Source organism: Dryobates pubescens, chromosome 13, assembly GCF_014839835.1.
Source record: "Dryobates pubescens isolate bDryPub1 chromosome 13, bDryPub1.pri, whole genome shotgun sequence".
Lineage (NCBI taxonomy): Eukaryota > Metazoa > Chordata > Aves > Piciformes > Picidae > Dryobates > Dryobates pubescens.
In genome coordinates this window covers 29,214,097-29,233,057 of record NC_071624.1, presented here as the reverse complement: position 1 = coordinate 29,233,057, position 18,961 = coordinate 29,214,097, and the positions used below count along the sequence as shown (strand labels likewise).

Sequence of the window (18,961 nt, the reverse complement as noted above, 5' to 3'; positions counted from 1 at the left end):
AGCTGGTGCTCCTGGAGCTGTGCTGAGCAAAGCATCTCACCCAGCGCCACAATTAACTCCTGCACTGGCAGAGCAGAGACTCAGTAGAAAAACTGCACGGAGCACTGGAGGGTCTCCCTTAGTCTGTCTCTACCTTCTTGATGGTCCCTTTTGCTAGATACTCCTTCTCTCTCTCCTCCCATCCAGGCATCAGCAGCTTTCAGTCTTGCTGTGCTTGATGTACACACTTGGAAGCTTTCTGCTGGTTTTTTGGTGCCTCCACCAGCCTCCCTGACCTGCATTTCCGCTGGAGATGTTATTTCCTTCTCACCAGCAGCACTCACTGCTTTTTGGAACAGTGGCTGCATCTATCATATTCCATCTGGGCAGGGACCTGGCTGAAAGGTGTGAGCTCACAAGATGTGAATGCTTATCAGAACAGGCCAATAACAAGAAAGAAGGAATTTATTCCTTTTTCTTGGCGCTGGATCCAACATCCTGCAGAGGCTTTGAATGACTTCTGTGCTTGAGAGGGATTTTACCAACAGCCCTCTCCATCACTGCAAATGGAAAAACATCAGCAGATGTGGCAGAGATCTTACAGATGTGTGCAAAGCTGGTCTCATGTTAGAGAGAGTCCTTCCTTCACTAACAGAACCTAAAAGCAGGGAACAAATACAGCTGGTTTTCATGGCTAACAGCATACCACTGTGTTACAAGAACAAATGGTTTTTATGAACCATCCCTCAAAATGTTAACTGTGTTTGGTCTTAAAAGAGAAATCAAAGCTGAAAGAGATGAAGACAGAACCTTTGTAACTCTGAGTTTGCCAGCTCCCCCAGTTTAATCACAAATTCTGACTGCTTCAGAGGGACTTCAATCCACGTTATCACCCAAAAGCCAAAGGCAAAATAGTTACCTCCCACCTTATAAATGGATTTTCCATTTGGATATAAGCCCTGCATTCCAGGCATCTCCAGTCATGGTACAGGCCTAGCCATGTGTTTGACACCAGAGCTGGGTAACCACAGAAATAATCCTTCATATTCATGCCAAGGTATATTCCATCTTTTACAGAGATAACATGCAACATGTGAAAACTGGCAGGCAGTCAGTGCAAGAGCCACCAAACTCCCCAGACAAGGCTGACACCCCAGTTTGGTGCCTGTATGTATGTATATTGTGAGATAGCTTAAGGACAAGAAGTCTAATGAAAGCACCAGACTGAGTTTCAGACAGTTGCTCGTCTCCCCTAGTCCTTCTAAACATTTCCTACCAGGAAAATGAGCCTCTCACAAAGGATCATTTTATGCAGAAAGTTAATGGATCTTTCCTAGTCAGTCAAATGTGAGGTGTGATAATTACTCCTCATCTCACAAATGGGAATGACAGAGCAACAAAATGTGTACACATAGGAGCAGAAGTGGACATCAAATACAAGTTGTTTTCCTTCCACTGTAATGAGTGGGATGGCATGTTGAAAACAGCTCCAGAAACAGTGGAGGGCTGTGGCAGAAGGCAAGCACCTTTCTTGCCCACCTCACCTCCCCAGGTGCCTCTGAAAAATAGATCTGAGGCTCTGCTGGAAGACTACCAGGCTCTTTACATAACAGAGCAACTAGAATGTATTGAGTTCTGTCCAGGGGCAGATGAGGAGCAAGCAGAATATTTGTGAGTGTGAATTAAGGGGCAGGCTGGCATGGGTGACACTGTTACAGGCCACCTGATCAGGACAAGGAAGTCAATGAGGCCTTCCACAGGCAGCTGATAGCAGCCTTGCAATTAGAGGCCCTGCTTGTCATGGGGGATTTTAATTACCCAGGTATTTGCTGGAAGGCCTCCTCAGCCACTTATTCACAGTCCAAGGAGGTTCCTCCAGTGCACTGATGATAATTTCTAGATGCAAATGGTGGATAAGCCAACTAGGAGAGGAGTGCTGCTAGATCTCATACTCACTAACTAGGAGGGTCTGGTTGAAGCAGTGAAGATTGAGGGCAGCCTTGACTTCAGCGACTGGGAGATGGAGGAGTTCTGGATCTTGTGCAGTAGGAACAGAATACCAAGCAGGATCACAACCCTGGACTTCAGCAGAGCCAACTCTGGCCTTTTCAAGCAATTGCTAGGGGAAATCCCATGGGACAGGGTCCTGATGGGATGCACCTGTAGGTACTGAGGAAGCCAGCACAAGCCATTGCCAGACCCCTCTCCATTATCTTTGGTAAGACGTGGGGAACAGAAGAGCTTGCCTGAGGACTGGAGGAAAGCAAATGTCACTCATCTTCAAGAAGGGCAAGAAGGACCCAGGTAACCATACACTATAGGTTGTAGAGTCTCCTCTGGAGACATTCAAAACCTGCCTGGATGCATTCCTGTGGGACCTGCCTCAGGTGATCCTGCTCTGGCAGTGAAGTTGCACTAGATGACCTTTTGAGGTCCCTTCCAACCCCCAACATTCTGTGATTCTCTGAGTCTGTGTGAACGGAAACGCTGTACAGCGAGGAAACATCCAAGAAGCTTGCATCTCAGGCCATTTCAAACAAGGACTTTATTTTCTGTGGAACATCACCATGGCAGCCCCCACAGCAGCATCAACATCCTTCCCATAAACCACAGGGAATGGAAAAATCCTCTCCACTTCTTGCCTCAGCACCTCGTTCCTGGCAAGGGCACTGCCGCTGCCCAAGATTCTCTTCACGCGTGTCTCCAGCAGGCACTGCGCGGGGAACATGGAACGCAGGTTTTCAACGACGCCACGGCACAGAGCTCTGGTGACATGACCCAGGGAGAGGTCAGAAGCAGCAATGTTGGTCACTGATGCCAGCTGCTCAGGAATGTGTCTCTCTCCAAAGATGGTTGGGTGGACTGAGAGCTTGCTGTCGTTTTGGGCCAAGGCTGCTGTGATTATCTTTGTGTAGATGGCAGACTCCTCCACCTGAAGTCCTGCAGATGGGAAATATCATGTTGCTGGCCTCAAGGGGCCTGGTGTACCTTACATGTGGAGACTTAAAATGGAGACTGATCCACCTGTTCACCACAATATTGGATATCTTTTGCCATGTTCCAAAGGTAATCTTTTTTTTCCAGGACTATGAACCACAGCTCTCCCATCAAGTTGTGTCTAGAATCTGAGAGACTAAAACTCTTTTATTCTTACTGCAGAATCTGCCTTTCCTGGTAACACTGCTACTCCTCCTCCTGCACTGTGCTCAGTTACACAAAGGCAGTAACAGCAGAATGCAACTTCAGGGGCTGGATTGCACAGGGATGCCAAGTTCACTTCAAGAATTGTTCACTGGAAGAACAATTTCAGAGCTTACTGCTGTATTGCAAAACCCAATAGATTATTTAAAAAGGCCCAAAGAAAACTGTAAAGACCATGTTTAAAGCACTAAGAAGATGCTACATGAGTTTGACTCTTAAAATCCATTTCAGTGCTGCCAAATATGCAGCAAAAGGCAACTGAACTAAGCAGGGGACTCTTCTGGACTCCAGTCATGCACAATTAGAGGCTATGCTCAAATTTGCTGACCTCTTCTTTTCAAAAACAACTTACAAAAAATAATTCTTTTGTGTTCTTGGAGCAAAAGAAAACCCAAACCCCAGAGGCAAAGTGAATGTGGAATCCAAGCATGATTGTCCCAGCATGTTCATAGGCTTCAGTGGGAAATTCCAGAGTCCTAGGAAGTGTGACCCAAGAGCTACATCCTCGTTCCTTATACATGACAAAACAGCTCTAGACTTGTTCCTTTGCCTTAGCTTCCCTCTGCCTTGCTGATCAACCTCAGCTTAAAGCTTAAACTGGCCTTGAAATTGCTTACCTAGCTCTTCTGTCCACTGTGCTATCATGCCCACAAATGTTGCTAGCACATTGCCTCCATTCAGTGATGCTGCCACTGCCAAGTAGTCACCGTCGAAGAAGGGAAAATAAGCAACAGCTGAGGAAGGATCTGGTGTCTCTGGAGGCTGGAAACCCCGAGGCATTGAGACAGTCAGCTGAGCAGAGGTACTGATATTAAGAACTAGAACATAAAAGGGAAAAAAAACAACAAACAAACAAACAAAAACCAACACAGTGTTTCACAGGGCTACCCTGAAGGTGGACAATGAGAAAACCAAGTAAGATACCAAAATGGTGATACCTGCATCAGTCCTCTCAGTCAGACAGGAATAAACAGAGCACTGGAAATCTCCCAGAGCAATCCCTACTTTTGCTCCTTTGGGTATTCCATGCCATGCACTGATTGTCCTGCCTGCAGCACTGCCTGGGTCTCCCACCTCTGGAAGCAGGTGAAGAGGGAAGCCGGATTTTTTCAGTCTGCAATCAGAACAATATTATTGCAGGAGGGCAGGAGGGGAATGTGCAGCATGCTACAAAGTCCTCTCTGAAGTCACAGATGAACCTGGCCATACATTCGTGGCTGCTGGATTTATGGATGCTTTCACCTACTTAGAAAGCTTTGTCTTGGACAGGGGCAACATTCCAGTGGGATGGATAACTAGAATAGTCTAGAAGAATAAATAGCTTTCCTTTACATGCAATCTGATTGTTCTGGTTTTGGCTGGGATAGAGTCAAAATTCTTCCTAGTAGCTGGTAAATGTTGCGCTTTGGACATACCTGTGATAAGACAGCAATACATGGTTCAGCAAGTTTAACCTACTGATGTCATGGACAAGGAGTTCCAGGGTAAAGGGACAAACACAAACCCAGCAGCAGAATGCCACTACTGAGCCTGAAAGAACATTAAGCTGTCATGCAGTTAGTGGTTCAAAATCAAATCACTCCCAATACAATCAACTGCAAGATGCACCACACTGCTACAGCAACACTACCAGATTAGTGAAAATTCAGGAGGCTAAATGCAAGTTTTTGTCACTTTCATACCTTCACGAGCTGTTCTTTTCATCTTGCAGTCCTGGCCTAACCTAAGCCCTGAAATATGTAAGGCCTTAGCACTCAGCCCTGGAAGAGTAAATCATTAAAAAAAAAAAAGTAAATAAAGAAACAAGATTCCCTAGAAGGCTCCCTGTAGCCTAGCAACTCTTGGGTGTTGTCAAAAGTATGTCTTAGTACTTATGAAGGGGCTCAGCTGAAAGACTAGAGAGGAAAACTGTCTTTTACCATCTCAGAGGCAACACCTTGGCTGCAGCATGCACTTGTTCATCCCATCCCACCAACCCACCACAGAAAGGGAGAGAAGAGTTTGACACACAAGGCCTCACTGCTGAGTCTTTCAGCTCTGCTGCTTCAGGTAGTTCTAAAAATAACATGCCACATTTTATAGAATTTAAACAGGTATACACCTTTCAAACCAGAGCAGGTCTTCAGCACAAGCCACCCCACAATTGGTTAGGGGTAACCTTCAATCACTTTCTATCTTTAACACATCCATAGTTAGGGCCCAAAGAGGTGTTCCCATTGCCTGACACAAGCAATGCACAAAACCCACTGAATGACCTCAGCACTCACATGTCAATATTCCAGCTCTTGCTTCTGGAATTGAAATATCCCCAGCTGGCAGCATTCTGGATGGACATGAGTGGCTTCTTCAGGTCACACAACATGGCAACCACGTAGTCCTGGATAGTGCCAGCAGCATCATAAGACTTCAGAAACTCTGGCCTTTTAAACAAAACATTTTAAACAAAGCACTGGGAGCAAGATTACTTCTGCTGCTGCTACAGAGAACTTTGGACATGCACACCCCCATCTAAAAATGAAGCAGCCATCTCAGTGAGCAACCTGCATTTTGCTGGTTTTTGAAATGGAATTTGTTTTCCAAGCTGTTACCACAGCAGCACCACTTATCTCCTGAAGGAAGCTGTAGAGACAGTGGCTTGAGGTAATGAGTTGTCTAGGTCCCAAAGCAGGCCACCAGGAAGGCATTAATTGTTTGCACAAAAAAATGCCACTTTGTTGATTCCAGAGCCCTTGGAGGAAAAAATAATTAGGTAAATATCTTCAGTTTCTCTAGGATCCAGGAACTACATGAGTGGAAATGGACCAAATGGGGAAACAAAACAGGAACAAAACAAAGCAGCTGGAGTCATGAGTTACAGAGCTCTAAAGCATGATCATGCTATGCTCCATGTAATATATTTGCTGGACACACACTGAAAGAAATCAAGACCTGTTTTGTCTTTCCCCATTTAATGAACCTGAGCTCACTGCAGAGGAAGACCTTGGCTCCTGGAGAAGCATAGCAGACTGCAGACAAAACCGAAGAACAAATCTTGCTGATGCCAAGTCATAAGTGAAAAATTATACCCTCTGCAAACATGCCACAACAAAGCAGACCACTCCTAACACCTCATAAGGATCTCAGTGTCTAATGAAGAAAAGAACTGAAATTAATTCAGAGACTGTTTGGTTTAGCATCTGGCAGCAACCTGACAAAGCAATTCTGTTAGTGTTTTAGGCATGTTTGTACTCTTCAAGATCTGCACAGGGCAAAATTACAGCCTTCAAACTGCATTAGCAGAGCTCCTCTGAGCGGCGGGATGGACTAGAGCTGCTCTGTGATACTTTTAAGTTTTATTAAAGAGATCTGTAGTGTTCTTCTGAGGTCAGAGACTCTTGTGTGCTTAGCTGCAGAGTTTGTATTGAATACTGCCATTTAAAATACTCTTTGACTAGTGATTAATATCACAGTTATAGAGAAATGTACCCCCTCAGCCTGTATTGGCATCAACATGCTACAGGAATACCACTGTCACACAAATTCAAGGGGAGAAACTTCCAGTGAAAAAACAGCCTGATACAGAAGGCCCTTTGCAAAACAATGTACCTGTTCTTTAAATACCAGTAGACTGTGGCACATCCAAATCCTGTAGCCAAGCTGATATGTGATTGTGGTAGAGGAAGAGAAGAGAGGAAGGTGGGACTGCAGCGGCCGTCTTGCCAAGTAACCAGATGACTGACCTCCTCTGGCTCAAAGGCAGGGCCTGTACCACCCTCTGTCCACTTGCAACCTGAAACACAGAGTGTCTGAGAAGTCTGGTGCCTCCCTGCAGCACAGTCTGCCTGGCAGTCATCATTTCTGGACACTCTTGATAATTTGTCAAATGTATTGGAAGCAGAGGCAGCAGTGATTGCAATCAGATTCATTACTCATCGTTTCCTGCCCTAGATGATGTCATTATGCCAGTCAACCTTTGCTACAACAGAGAACGGTATCCAAGGACTGCCTTCTCTATAAGCACTCCTTGTGCCTACAGGAACAAGCAACTTGCACCTGGAAATACTAATGAAATAAAACAGGTGACAGCCTCCCACCCCCTCCCCCAAAAAGGCAGGTCTGCTGTGGGAGGTAATGAACAGACCTGACAGCTCCACAGATAAACCTTAACTGGGATCTGCCACATCATGACCTAGAGAATGCTGTTAGTAACAAACACAACCAATGATTGAGAACATGTGGTTTCATCTCCTTTTAAGCCAAAGCAACAGGAAACCTGGATCAATAGGTATTAACAATGGACTGCAAAGTAGTAAAGAGGATCACTCCCCCATGCTACACACCAAAACTTCACCCAAGGTAGAACAGGGGTTAATTCAGCTTTACCAGTATGTTCCTTTTGAACAGAAAACACTGCACCTTTGCTGAAACCTTCACATTCCTCCAAGTGAAGGCCTCAGCTAAATTATGGCAACTTCTCAGAGCTGCTCATAGCCTTATTAGCAACATCTGCTATTGCTCCAGTGCACTGCCCTGACATGCTCACCAGAAGCAGTCCTGCACAGGCAGCCTGCTAAGAGCAGCAGACTGAGCAGAGGCTGAGCTCTAGCACTGCCTGGGATGTTTGCTAGCACACTTTGCTGGCACAGCTTTGGCCTCTGCCAACTACTGCTCTCTGGTCACAGTATGGGAACAGGGCAGGCCACACACTGTCTCCAGTGGGCTCTGTAACTGAGGCAACCTTTTGGATTTTGGCTGGGACTAGGAGCAGAGTTTCAAGCTGTGCTGTGCCATTTATCATAGAGGTCAAAAAGACTCAGACACTTCACTGACTTGCACAAATACAGCTGAAAGAGCCTTTCTTGGGCCGGATACAGGGATTTAAAGTTGCACTCACATAGTAAAAAGCAGCTGAGAACTCTGGGAAGTACCATGTGAGCTATTCAAAGCAAACACATCCATTTTCTTGTTCCTTTAATTTGCTGTTCTATCAAGTCTATTTGAACTGAATTTCCAATTGGTTTACTTTTCTAGTTTCAAATGGATTCTTAAGAGACATTATTAACCATAAATCTAACCCTAAAGGATGCTATTAAAAATGTAATTTGTGCCCCAAAGTGCACAGATTCACTTAGGCTGCTCAAAACAAAGCAAGCAAACACTCCCTTCTGCTTGACAGATATGAAAAACAACAAGTGGTGTGTGGCTTTAGAAAATAAAATATTAACCAACATGACATAAGAACCTATGTCTGTCATCAACCCATGAGGCATTGTTATGAAGCCCTGGGGACAGATGAAAAGCAAGCAACAGCTCCTTCAGTCCATCAGCCTTTGGATTTCTTTCTTTATTACCATTTTAGTCTTATTTAATGTAAAATTAAAGCCTGCAATTAATAGCATAGCATCTCTTAAGGCAGTTAAGAACCTGACAACCTTTGACAGGCAGTGGTGAGCAGTTTTGGGAAATATATTCTGTGTTTTACAATAAATCTTGGCTGCATCTGGGTGACTCCTATTACTAGAAGACTTGGACAACTGGTCAGATGTGCAGAACAAAGTAAAGAGAAAGAAGACAAGGAAGCACGTTCTGAAAGCCTTGGACTCCAGCAGGTTTACAGGATGTTAGGCAAGAAGTTCATCCATCCCTACCACACAGGGACAGGGCAATCCAAGGCCTGAATTTTTCAGGCATCCTCTCTGTTACAAAGATTATTTGAGTAATTGTGCACTCAAGCCTCACTTTGGTTGATTTTGCTTCTAGGGTCCTAGTTCTTTTTTCTACAAGCTGAGTATTCAGAATTGTAACCACAATCCTTTCTCCTGCTAATAGAAACATAAGCAGCAAGATGAATGGAACAGGAGAGTCTGATTTGCCTTGACATTTCCTTTTGCAGAAAAAAAGCCCTGGAAACATTTACTGAACTTCACTTTTTCTCCTGTATATTCAAACAGCACTTCAAAAAGGCATAGTGATGCTGTTGGATAGCTACAGCTATGCACATTCTAACATGAAGATCAAGCACTGCTAATTTTTCAAGACACAGGCAGCATTGTCAACACTACTACTGCAGAATCAGTAGAAGGTATTGGTATTAGAAAGGCAACAGCTAATTCAGAGTTTTGAGGTGAACAACATTGCCCTCCCCCTAACTCATTCACGTGATGCAGAAGCTCTTTCAGCTGGCAGCTGATAGCATATGATGGCAAAAAAAGACCAAGCCACTAACATGTTACTCCTCCTTCACATTAATCATTGTGCTGACTCTGCTGGGATCTTATAACACTACATCCTTTAACTAATCTGTGTAAAAAAAAAAAACCACCAACACTTTTGTCAACTATAGTTAGTAGCTGCAATTCCAGTCATTGAAGCAAAATTCTCACAGAAGAACATCTTTGGCTAATTCTGTTTTAGGGAAGACCAAAAGGAACATGCATGAGTTTTCTACAAAGCATTTCAGTACTAAAATGTCATTTTCAGCATCATAATACTCTGAGTAGGAATGCCTATGAATTAATGTTACCTTTATCTCTCTTCCAAAACACAATCCCATGCATTTGTCCTGAAATGCCAATGTGACTGACTTTCTGAAGCTGCTGCTGGGGTAGAGCAGCCAGGCATTCATTCAGTGCTTCTATTATCCTCTGGACATTCTGCTCCATTCCCTGCAATCATAAAGCATTATTCTGAGCACAAAACCATTAGGATTCACTCAGTGTATTTATCAAACAAGGACAAGGCTACTCTAGTCAGAAGAGAAGCACAGAATTCATTGAGCTTAACACCATGAATTACAACAACATTCACTACAGAAACTGGAAAAGAAAAAAAGAATGCAAAAAAACCTCCACAAACACTGAAATCTAATACTAACAAGTTGGGAATGAGCTAACAGCCTCTTACACTGAAGGCCAGAGAATTCTTAATTTCCTAAATTACTATACTCAACTATACCTTTTGGAGTATACTCACTACATGCTTTCAACTGTTCAACTTACACATTGCTGTTCTTTTTCCCCCCAGAGAGGACCATCTGTGCTCTGAATGGCATGCAGCCTGCCCTGCATCTTCCCAAAGCTTCTCCAATCTCCTCACAGTTGGTTTTGGTGATGCTGATACCTCAGTTTGGATACTCTGTTCCTAGAACTACCCAGCAAACTGACCTACCTGGCAAACCAACCAAAGTGTGCCACATGAGAGGCTGTACTCCAGCTTTCACACTTTTGAAGACTCAGATTACTTTGTGACAGACCAGGATGAAGGTTATAAGCAACATATTCAAATAGTTTACACACAGATGTAAACTATTCTGTGCATACATACTTTGGCTGAACAAGCATGACTGTCTGTAGAGAGGAGGGCTGGGCTGTTTGGTGTCTTTGCTCAGAGATTAGCCCCTGGACTCATTGCAAGACCAGGCTGGAGAAGTTTTTTACAGTTCTGATTTAACCTTTCTTAGGCTGACCAACATAATGAACGTAAAGATCTTTATCAGAGGTACACATTCCTGGTTATTTCTTCAGGGAATTTCCAGATATGATTCCATCTCACACTAAAGTGAAAAATACCCTTCCAGTTGGCAGATGGCTGCCATTTCCTGATGGGAAGCATCAAAGACAAGGTGATGGTTCCTGGGAGAATAGCTTTAGATTGTAAAACCTGGGGCTCTCTTAAAACAAGCAGCTTCACTTGACTTTCTTGAAGAGCAAAGAGAGAGCATTTAAATTCCTCTTTCAGACATCCAGGCACATGCTACAACTACCTCCATCGTTCTAGGCACAAAAATCAACCCAGGAAAGCCACTGAAACCTGCATGACGTAGCACCTGGATAATGCCATGACAAGGCAAGGCCAGCACCCTGAAATTGCCAGCAATGCCACCCCTTACCTGCGGTCCAGCTTCCAGGCTACTGGTGTGTGCCTGCGTCTCCCGGGAGCAGCTCTCTGCCACCACCTGCCCTCGCTCTGCCCCTACCAACAGGGCAGCCTTAACCGACGTGGTGCCCAGGTCTATGCCCAGCACGCAGGCAGGAGCAGGCCTGCCCGCGGCCTCGCTGCCCGCCATGGCCACCAGGAGAGGGGATGGCTTTCACCTTCACCACCACCCACAGGTGTCTCCAGGACCGACACCCGCTATGCTGAGCCCCACACTGCTCCCTCTGAACCAAAGGGCCAAGGGCACAGGCAGTGTGGGCTCCCGCCCCAAGAGCGCGAAGGGACTGGGCAGACTTGGGACGGTCAGAGCGGCCTGGACTTTGCTCTGGGGCTGAAGCTCTCTCTCCTCAGCGATGCCCGGCCACTACCCCGCCATCTTAAGCGTGGCAAACCGATCCTTCCCCCGCCCTCCCGGGTGACCTGCACAGCTTTAGAAGAAACTTCAACAACCACGGCCCATGAGCCCTGCCTCAGCTCTGCCCCTCACGGACTCCCGGCCCCAGCCCAGCGCCCACAGCCCGCTCCGCCACACCCAAGATGGCGCCGGGGGGCGGCCGCCCCGGCTCTACATGCACGATGGGCGCGGGGCGGGGAGTTCACAGGCGGCTGCCTCACGTGAGGAGCTGAAAAGGGAAGCGCCGGGGGTGTGCGGGCCGGAGCTGCGGCGCTGGAAGGAGGTAGGTGCCCCTTCCTCAGCGCTGCCTCCTCGGCGTTAGCACGGCCTAAAGCGCAGGCTGGCCTCGCTTCGTCGCCTCCTGAGGGGAACACGCCGCGGACTACAAGTCCCGGCGTGCACGGCGCCGCGCTGCCAGAGGCAGGGGGCTGGCGGAGGCGCGATGGCTGCTGAGAGCTGTAGTCCTGCCCGGACAGGGGGATTCCCTCGCGGGGCGGGAGTTCTGTGTGGAAGGACTCGGGTAAGCTACGAAGTAAAGATGTCCCCGGGGAGTCTGTGCACGCAGGGGGTCAGGTGCTCTCTCGGCGGTGCTGAGGGTCCTGGGCTGGTGTGGGGGCCGCGGTGCTGGGGAGGGACTCGTGTGTCAGCTGAGACGAGCTGGTGGCCCCTCAAAACGTCTCGGTCCTGATTAAAGCGTTCTCGCTTGTTCTGCAGCTTTTCCATCGTGAGGATGAAATACCTGCTCCCCGCTCTTCTGTACCTCTCGCTTGTGCTGCTGGGGCCTGGCGGTGAGTGTTGGTTATCCCAGCGTGGGCCCGCGGGGCTCACCTAGGTAGGGGCTAGGGTCAGACCGGTCAGAGGTGGAAGAGAGCTGCTCTGCAGCATCTCTGTCGCCCCTCCGTGCCTAGACCTGTGCCGTGGTTCCCATCAGCTCTTCTTTCACACATTGCATTTGACTCGGTGTGCTCCTACAACACAGTGCCATGCTGAGGCACTGATGCGATGGAGCACTCGCCTCCTGTGCCAAGCTCACCTCTGCAGAAACGGATCAAATACCATCAGTGGTGCATCCAGGGAGCTCTCCTGCACTGAAATCACTTCTAAAGAACTTTGTGCAATACATAGCAACAACAGCAATAAAAAAAAAAGTGTCCAGGGCAACCTGTTTATCTCTCTATTTCTGGTCTTATTTTAGTGCAGCTCTTTTTCTTCCTCTTGTCTCTTGTGTCCTTTAAACATGCAATGAATAAAACAGGTTCCAAGTGTCAGAGTTGTTGACATGTGCCCAGATTGTGGGTTTGTTATCACGTGTATTGCCACTAGGAATCTTAGCCTCTCTTAAAGAATGATGTGGTACAATGTAGCTGGATTGTTGTGAAGTGTATGCCTTAACAGCAGTATTTCAGAGCGCTATAGTAAGGTGCTTGTCATTCCTGAAGTGTTAAGACAGTTCTTGTCATTCTCTTGAACATGTAGGTGCCTGGTTTGAGTTTGTGTCCCAGGAAGGAACTGTAAACTGGATTTTGGGCATTTATGACTCCTAAGTTACTAAGGATAATATCAAGAAGGAATTATTGTGGGTTTGAAGTATCCTAGAGTCTTCTTTTGACATGAACTCTTTTTGCACTTCAAATACTGAAATTACTTCCTTGTAGCATATTGAAGTGACAGTTATTTACTTCTCCTTTTAAGTTGTTTAGTTGCCTTTTCATAAGCTGTTCTCCCTTTGCTGTTCAGTGTGGGTACTACCTTTATTAATCCACCACTGCAGGCACCACCAATGGACAAAGTGTCTCTCACAAAACAGTAGTTCTGACAGAGCTATTCATAGTCACTGAGGTTTGTGGAGCTTTTTTTGATTGCTTGGTATTGTTGTTTATTTTTCCCCTCCCAGATGGAGTCATTGTATTGTCTGTCCCTGAAGTGGTTTCATTAGAAAGTGGAAGTTCAACAAATGTCACTGTCTCTCTGAGGTAAATTGCATCTTTACCTTCTTTTGGGGATGAGCAAGCAGGTAGGACTTGGCTGTATACTTAAGAGTTAATTAAGATTCAGTTAATTTTTCATGTGGAGCAGATGTTATTGGTGTGACTGGCCACTTCTAGACTACTGCATCTCTTAGCACTAGTATGGACTAAGGTAGTGCAGCATTCTCACAAACAGCTTTGTGTAGCTGGCCTCTGAGAAGATTCCAGGCCATTTGCATGGGATGTTGAGCAGGAAAAGATGGTTTATGTTGTTTGCCCTATATTAGCTTGCTGAAGTGTCTTCTATAAGCAAACTTAAGAGTTCCTTCAGATCAAAAAATGATGCTTCAGAGAAACTTGCATTTCCTAGAAGGATCCCCAAACAGAACTTGCCATTTCTTGAAAGGAAATGCAACTACTCCAAAATGGAGGCTGATGCACCTTAGTCTCATTGTTCAATACAGGGCATTGTTTATCCATGGTTTTGTTGTGTCAGCCTCTTCCCAGGAAAGGAGTGTTAAACTCACCTTTTCATTTGGCTGTTCCCTTTAAGATCTCAAGAGGGAGGGCTGTGTACGAAATGTAATAAAGAGGGAAATAGCAAAACTCTCCTCCAGCCCTGAAGCACTTGTGAGCTCTGGCACCAGGATAATTTGTTGCTTCTCCCTTCACAGGGCTCCACTAAATGAGACACTGGTGATCAATTTTAATATTACACACTCATCAAAACACAGCACTGTTGTTGAACTGCCTGATGAAGTAAGTGACAGAACAGACTTCTGACTGTCTGCAAAAGCCTGTCACTAGTGTGATGCAACTCTCCTCTCTCTTTTCCACTCTGCCTTGCAGGTAGAGTTGCCTGCAGGTCACACTAAAGCAGACTTCAAAGTGAAAGCAGATGATGTGGGACAAGTAACAGTTTATCTTTACACCACTAATTCCAACTTAACTGGGTGAGAAACTGGTTTTTATTTCCTCTTGCTAATCTACAGCTTCCTGAACTTTGGGGTTACTATTTGCTCCTTAAATGGTTAATGGGACATGGGCAGTATGTAGTTGAGAAGATGTGGTGACCCTGCAGCAGTCCCTAAGGTATTCAGATAAATGCAGGGTATAGAAGCAGAATGATAACCTCAGTATCTTAGATTTCATTACTAGATGACTCTGAGTTCTCATGGTTCCTTAGTCTGGTCTTATTAGCCCCTCCCAAAAGTACCAAAACTACATGTCAGCTTTTTTTTTCCCTTCTTTGCTTTTTTGGTGGAGTTATAAATATCCAGGGGAATACTGCTCTGCCTGTACAGAACTTGTTCTGATGCAGCTGCGAGCCCATGTCACTACCAGGAGAAACAGGTGGTTTGCTTTCTAGTTGGACAAACCCTCTTTTCACAGCCCTCCCTAGCAGGAAAACAGGCTAGCAAGATGGAAAAAGCTGGCTTTGTGTTTGCTTGTTGCCCAACAGGATTCTCCTGTTTTACTTCCTCATTTTGCTTCTGCTTTTAAGACCCAAAGCAAAGGCAGAGGTAAGCACGTGAGATGCTCCCCAGGACAGGCATGATCATGAGGCTCTGCTGGGTAGTGTGAAAAGTGAAACTCTGCTCTTGCACAACAGACCTTGTGCCAAGAGAGTGGAAGCCATTGGCACAGGATGACCTTTTGGAAGGTATCTGTGGTAAAAGAATGGAACAAGTGAGACAAGAAGGATAGTGGAGGGTAGGAGTGGGAGATTGCCTAAACATAACAAGGACACTCAAGAAAATGGGAGTGGCTCCTGCTGAAAACCAGCTTTAGATCTTTGCCGCCTTCTCTCCATGCCTGAACTCTCTTTCCTCTCTCTCAAAGCAGAACAAGGCAAAATCTGCTGGGGAAAAAAGTGTGAGCAGACAAATTAACTAATTCTGTTTGCATTTACCATCAGACCTAGGATCCAGTTTCAGGTGATTCACAGCATCATAGTGAGATATGCTGATGAGGTGATTGGTTGGATCTATTTCCTGGCCTGGTCTGTCTCCTTTTACCCTCAGCTCTTCGAGAACTGGCGACGAAAAAGGTAAAGGCACTTAAGCACTGTTTGCAAATCACTTAAGCACTTCTGCAAGTCACATTCCTAGCTTCAGTGACATCCAGCTTGGTTATTGTGAATGATGCCTGAAAAGACAGGCAGAAAAAAGCAAGGCAAAGGCAGGGTCTGAATAAATGCAGCCCCAGTCAGCTTTTATGCCTGTTGTTCTACCCTACTAAAGAAGTGACCACAAGTGGAAATATTATAGCTGAAAACTAAAGCATTTGTCTTGGCAAAGATGCACTCCTGCTTCTTTGAGTTTGGGCTGGAATGGTTTTTGTCAGACTAGCTGAGCTCTTGGAAGGGTGGAGGGACAGAGTAAGAGCTGTTGTGAGTGTCACCATATGGCCTGTGAGGGGTAATGGATTTTGCTTCCTGATGAACTCCCAGCAGCATGTTGTCACAATCCCTGCAGCTTTGGCTTACATCAAAAATTGCCTATAAATCAGTATTCCAGGGTCATGTGGTGCCTGCATTTCTCATCCTTATTTTTTTTTCCCCTTCTCTAGTGTAGTTGGACTAAGCTTTGACTTTATAGCATTAAACCTTACTGGCTTTATAGCATACAGTGTGTTTAATGTTGGACTCTTCTGGATTCCCTTGATTAAGGTAATTCTCTCTTAACAATTTCTGGAGGGGGTGGTCTACAGAAGGGAGTTAAGGCATTTGGCTGAGTTTTGGTTTCTCTTGCATTTAGGAAGAATTCTTAGTCAGCTACCCCAGTGGGGTGAACCCTGTGGCTGTCAATGATGTCTTCTTCAGTCTCCACGCAGTGGCTCTCACTCTGGTTGTCATCATTCAGTGCTGTATCTATGAGGTAAGTCTCAGTGCTGGCCTGACTCTGGCCCAGCTCCCCCTGCCGGACACATCGCCACTCACCATCCACTGCTCTTGGGTTCCGGGAGGACTTCATTGCACTGCCATTGGCCTCTCAAGAAGTCAGACTGCCTTTGTCTTTCTAAAGATAGTAGCAACTCCAGCAAGCTTGGCCACTCCAGCCTCCTGGATATTTGAGCTTCTAAGCAAACTGCTTAGGGACTCAAAATAATTAAGGTAAACAGCCAGGTTCATAAAGTTCCCAAACAAATCTCCAGCCAGCATATAGATTACAGCTCTGCACACTACAAAGCTGCTATGTGCTTGGCTGTTTCCTCACTACTTGAAGCACTAATTCTTCAAGGCAGGTCCTTAGGGGTTCCCTGCAATTCAACCTTTCAGCTGTTTTTAACTTCCTTTCTCCAAAACCAGCTGCAAAGGTTCTTTAACATTCCCACCCTTGCCAGGTGAGACTGGGCATTAGTGAGGTGGTTCTTCTAATTCCCACTGGCAAAGCTTTTCACCTGAACTTTCAGCTTCTCTCTGAAACGTTCCCTCTTGGTGCTTCCTTTGGTGATGTTAAACTGTAACACCCAGTTGTAGCCACTGCTAGTTGCAACAGTCTTTTCTAGTGAAGAATGAGAAGGCAACCATGAATCTCTTAGCACAATGGTATTAGCAGCCTTTTGGGTGTGTATGAACTCTTCAAATCAGACTGATCTCAGGAGGCTGCTGCAGATGTGGTACTGACAGCAGGCATCATGAATACTTGTGAACACTGCCACAATAGTGTTTCCTACTTGCTCATGGATAAGTGTTCCAAATGATTGATGCTGAATATTGCTCATCAGCTCTTGCAAACCTTCAGTTGGTTGCTGCAGCACTCAGAATTCCCTTGGGGCATGAGCCTAACTGGTCCAACAAGAGGTTGGGACCCTATCCATGTATAGTCCTGAGCCTATTCTCTATCTTGCAGTGCATCTGGGGATGTATGACCAAGGTCTCTGTGTGTCTGCATTTCTGTTTCAGAGAGCAGGACAGAAAGTATCCAAGGTGGTTGTGGGACTCCTGGCACTTGCATGGATCTTCACCTTCACAACACTGTTTCTTGCTGCAGCTGAGGAGATGACATGGCTGCAGTTCCTGTTCTGCTTCTCCTACATTAAGTTAGCAGTCACACTGATAAAGTATTTTCCACAGGTAAATCTGAACTTTGCTGCTTTTATACCACATGCCTGTCCCCCTGAGCTTGTAGTGTAGGCTCTGGGAAGTCTGACTGCACTAAACTAGCAGTGAGAAACTTAAGTCTTTCAGTGAGAAGCCAGCATATTCTTCAGTGGTAGTCTCAGAAGCGCTGCTGACCACTTCCTTGTTGCACTCAGGCGTACCTGAACTTCCGCCGGAAGAGTACCGAGGGATGGAGCATCGGAAATGTGCTACTGGACTTCACTGGTGGAACCTTCAGCCTCCTCCAGATGTTTTTACAGTCATACAATAATGGTAAGGCTGGAACTGAGGTGGTTGGCCCTTTCCTAGTGGGGTGGGAAAATCCTGTTACAAAGCAGATGTAGCTAGGCAGGTTACATTGGGGCAATGTCTGTGCCAGAGCAGGGGTAGCTGCTCTTACACCCAGAATAAAGGATTAGTTCACCTCCCTTCAAGACAGAAAATGAAGGAGGCATTCTGGGGAAAAAACCCCACAGGAACAGTTAGTAACTACAAACTGCTCTATTGGGTGGCATAACCTTGTAGCCTTGAGACAAGGCTGTCCTTGAGTTAGTCTTACCTCTCCAATTTTGTGTTTGACAGATCAGTGGAAGTTAATCTTTGGAGATCCAACCAAATTTGGCCTGGGTGTCTTCTCCATCATCTTTGATATTGTTTTTATGGTCCAGCACTACTGCCTTTATAGAAGACAAGGGTATGAACCTTGTGAATAACATCACTTGTGACAAAAGCTTTACATTGAACTTGTTCCCCCCCTGGCTGAGGGCTTTAGGGATGCCTGCTGCCAGTTACCAGAAATACTGACTCAGCTGTCTGTTTATACTTTGATCCTCTCTGGTGTGGAATACAAGCTGTTGCCTTGCCAAATGCTGATTGCCAGATGCCTTAAAGGACAGCAAGCTAACCACCACTTGTAAATGGGAGACTGAAGCCCGCTGAAGATGCAGACAGCTTAGTGTGAGCTGCCAAGCAAGGTGTGGCTCTTGTTCCATTAACAGGAAAGAGAAAGACCAGAGTGTCTTTGGGTGGAAATGCAGAGTTCTGGCTTACAAGTCTGAGATAACTTAAGAACCACTTGATATAATGCAGTGACCCAAGACTGTGGATCTAAGTGCTGCTGACACCTCACCGATCACAGCAGAACACCACTCTCAGTTGCTGAATGAAAGAATGAGGTTGGGAAGCAATACACATATTAGAATCTGAACTCATTTTAAGTACTGGGAAGAAGGAGAAGCTGTACTCTTTATTTCACTGAAAGCTCTTTCAAAGGTGCCAAGACAAGTGCTCATTTATCTGACTACTCCTAGTGCACTAAATGACTTTTGCTCAGTTCTACTGACACATGCCTTGAATTCTAAATGGTGGAGGGTAGAGATTAAAGAGCTATCAAAGAGATTA

The 18,961-nt window shown here is 45.7% G+C and overlaps 2 protein-coding genes across 2 annotated transcripts; one reads left to right on the top strand and one right to left on the bottom strand.

The window, feature by feature from the left end:
• Positions 1 to 2,329: 2,329 nt before the first annotated feature.
• Positions 2,330 to 11,275, bottom strand: SHPK (sedoheptulokinase). The gene is made up of 7 exons (XM_009903263.2): positions 11,048 to 11,275; positions 9,683 to 9,824; positions 6,766 to 6,949; positions 5,448 to 5,600; positions 4,119 to 4,294; positions 3,798 to 3,998; positions 2,330 to 2,919 (listed from the first exon to the last, which is right to left on the bottom strand). The coding sequence occupies exons 1-7, from the start codon at positions 11,222 to 11,224 to the stop codon at positions 2,525 to 2,527; spliced, it is 1,428 nt and encodes a 475-aa protein (XP_009901565.2). The 5' UTR covers positions 11,225 to 11,275; the 3' UTR covers positions 2,330 to 2,524.
• A 337-nt stretch (positions 11,276 to 11,612) lies between these two features.
• CTNS (cystinosin, lysosomal cystine transporter) lies at positions 11,613 to 18,705 on the top strand. The gene is made up of 11 exons (XM_009903267.2): positions 11,613 to 11,771; positions 12,203 to 12,276; positions 13,383 to 13,461; positions 14,130 to 14,214; positions 14,305 to 14,408; positions 15,374 to 15,505; positions 16,027 to 16,126; positions 16,215 to 16,334; positions 17,363 to 17,533; positions 17,716 to 17,833; positions 18,143 to 18,705. Exons 2-11 carry the CDS (start codon positions 12,219 to 12,221, stop codon positions 18,271 to 18,273), a joined length of 1,098 nt encoding a protein of 365 aa, XP_009901569.1. The 5' UTR covers positions 11,613 to 11,771; positions 12,203 to 12,218; the 3' UTR covers positions 18,274 to 18,705.
• Positions 18,706 to 18,961: the final 256 nt, after the last annotated feature.

Bases quoted from the DNA above. Each gene is read 5' to 3' on its own strand.
- SHPK (XM_009903263.2), bottom strand. From the start codon at position 11,224: ATGGCGGGCAGCGAGGCCGCGGGCAGGCCTGCTCCTGCCTGCGTGCTG. The intron at 6,950-9,682 runs GTAACATTAATT...TCTGTGTTTCAG, and splicing joins GTTTTGGAAGAGAGATAAAG to GTTGCAAGTGGACAGAGGGT. The intron at 5,601-6,765 runs GTACATTGTTTT...TTTGTTTAAAAG, and splicing joins TACTGGTATTTAAAGAACAG to GCCAGAGTTTCTGAAGTCTT.
- CTNS (XM_009903267.2), top strand. From the start codon at position 12,219: ATGAAATACCTGCTCCCCGCTCTTCTGTACCTCTCGCTTGTGCTGCTG. The intron at 12,277-13,382 runs GTGAGTGTTGGT...TTCCCCTCCCAG, and splicing joins TGTGCTGCTGGGGCCTGGCG to ATGGAGTCATTGTATTGTCT. The intron at 14,409-15,373 runs GTGAGAAACTGG...ATTTACCATCAG, and splicing joins ACTAATTCCAACTTAACTGG to ACCTAGGATCCAGTTTCAGG.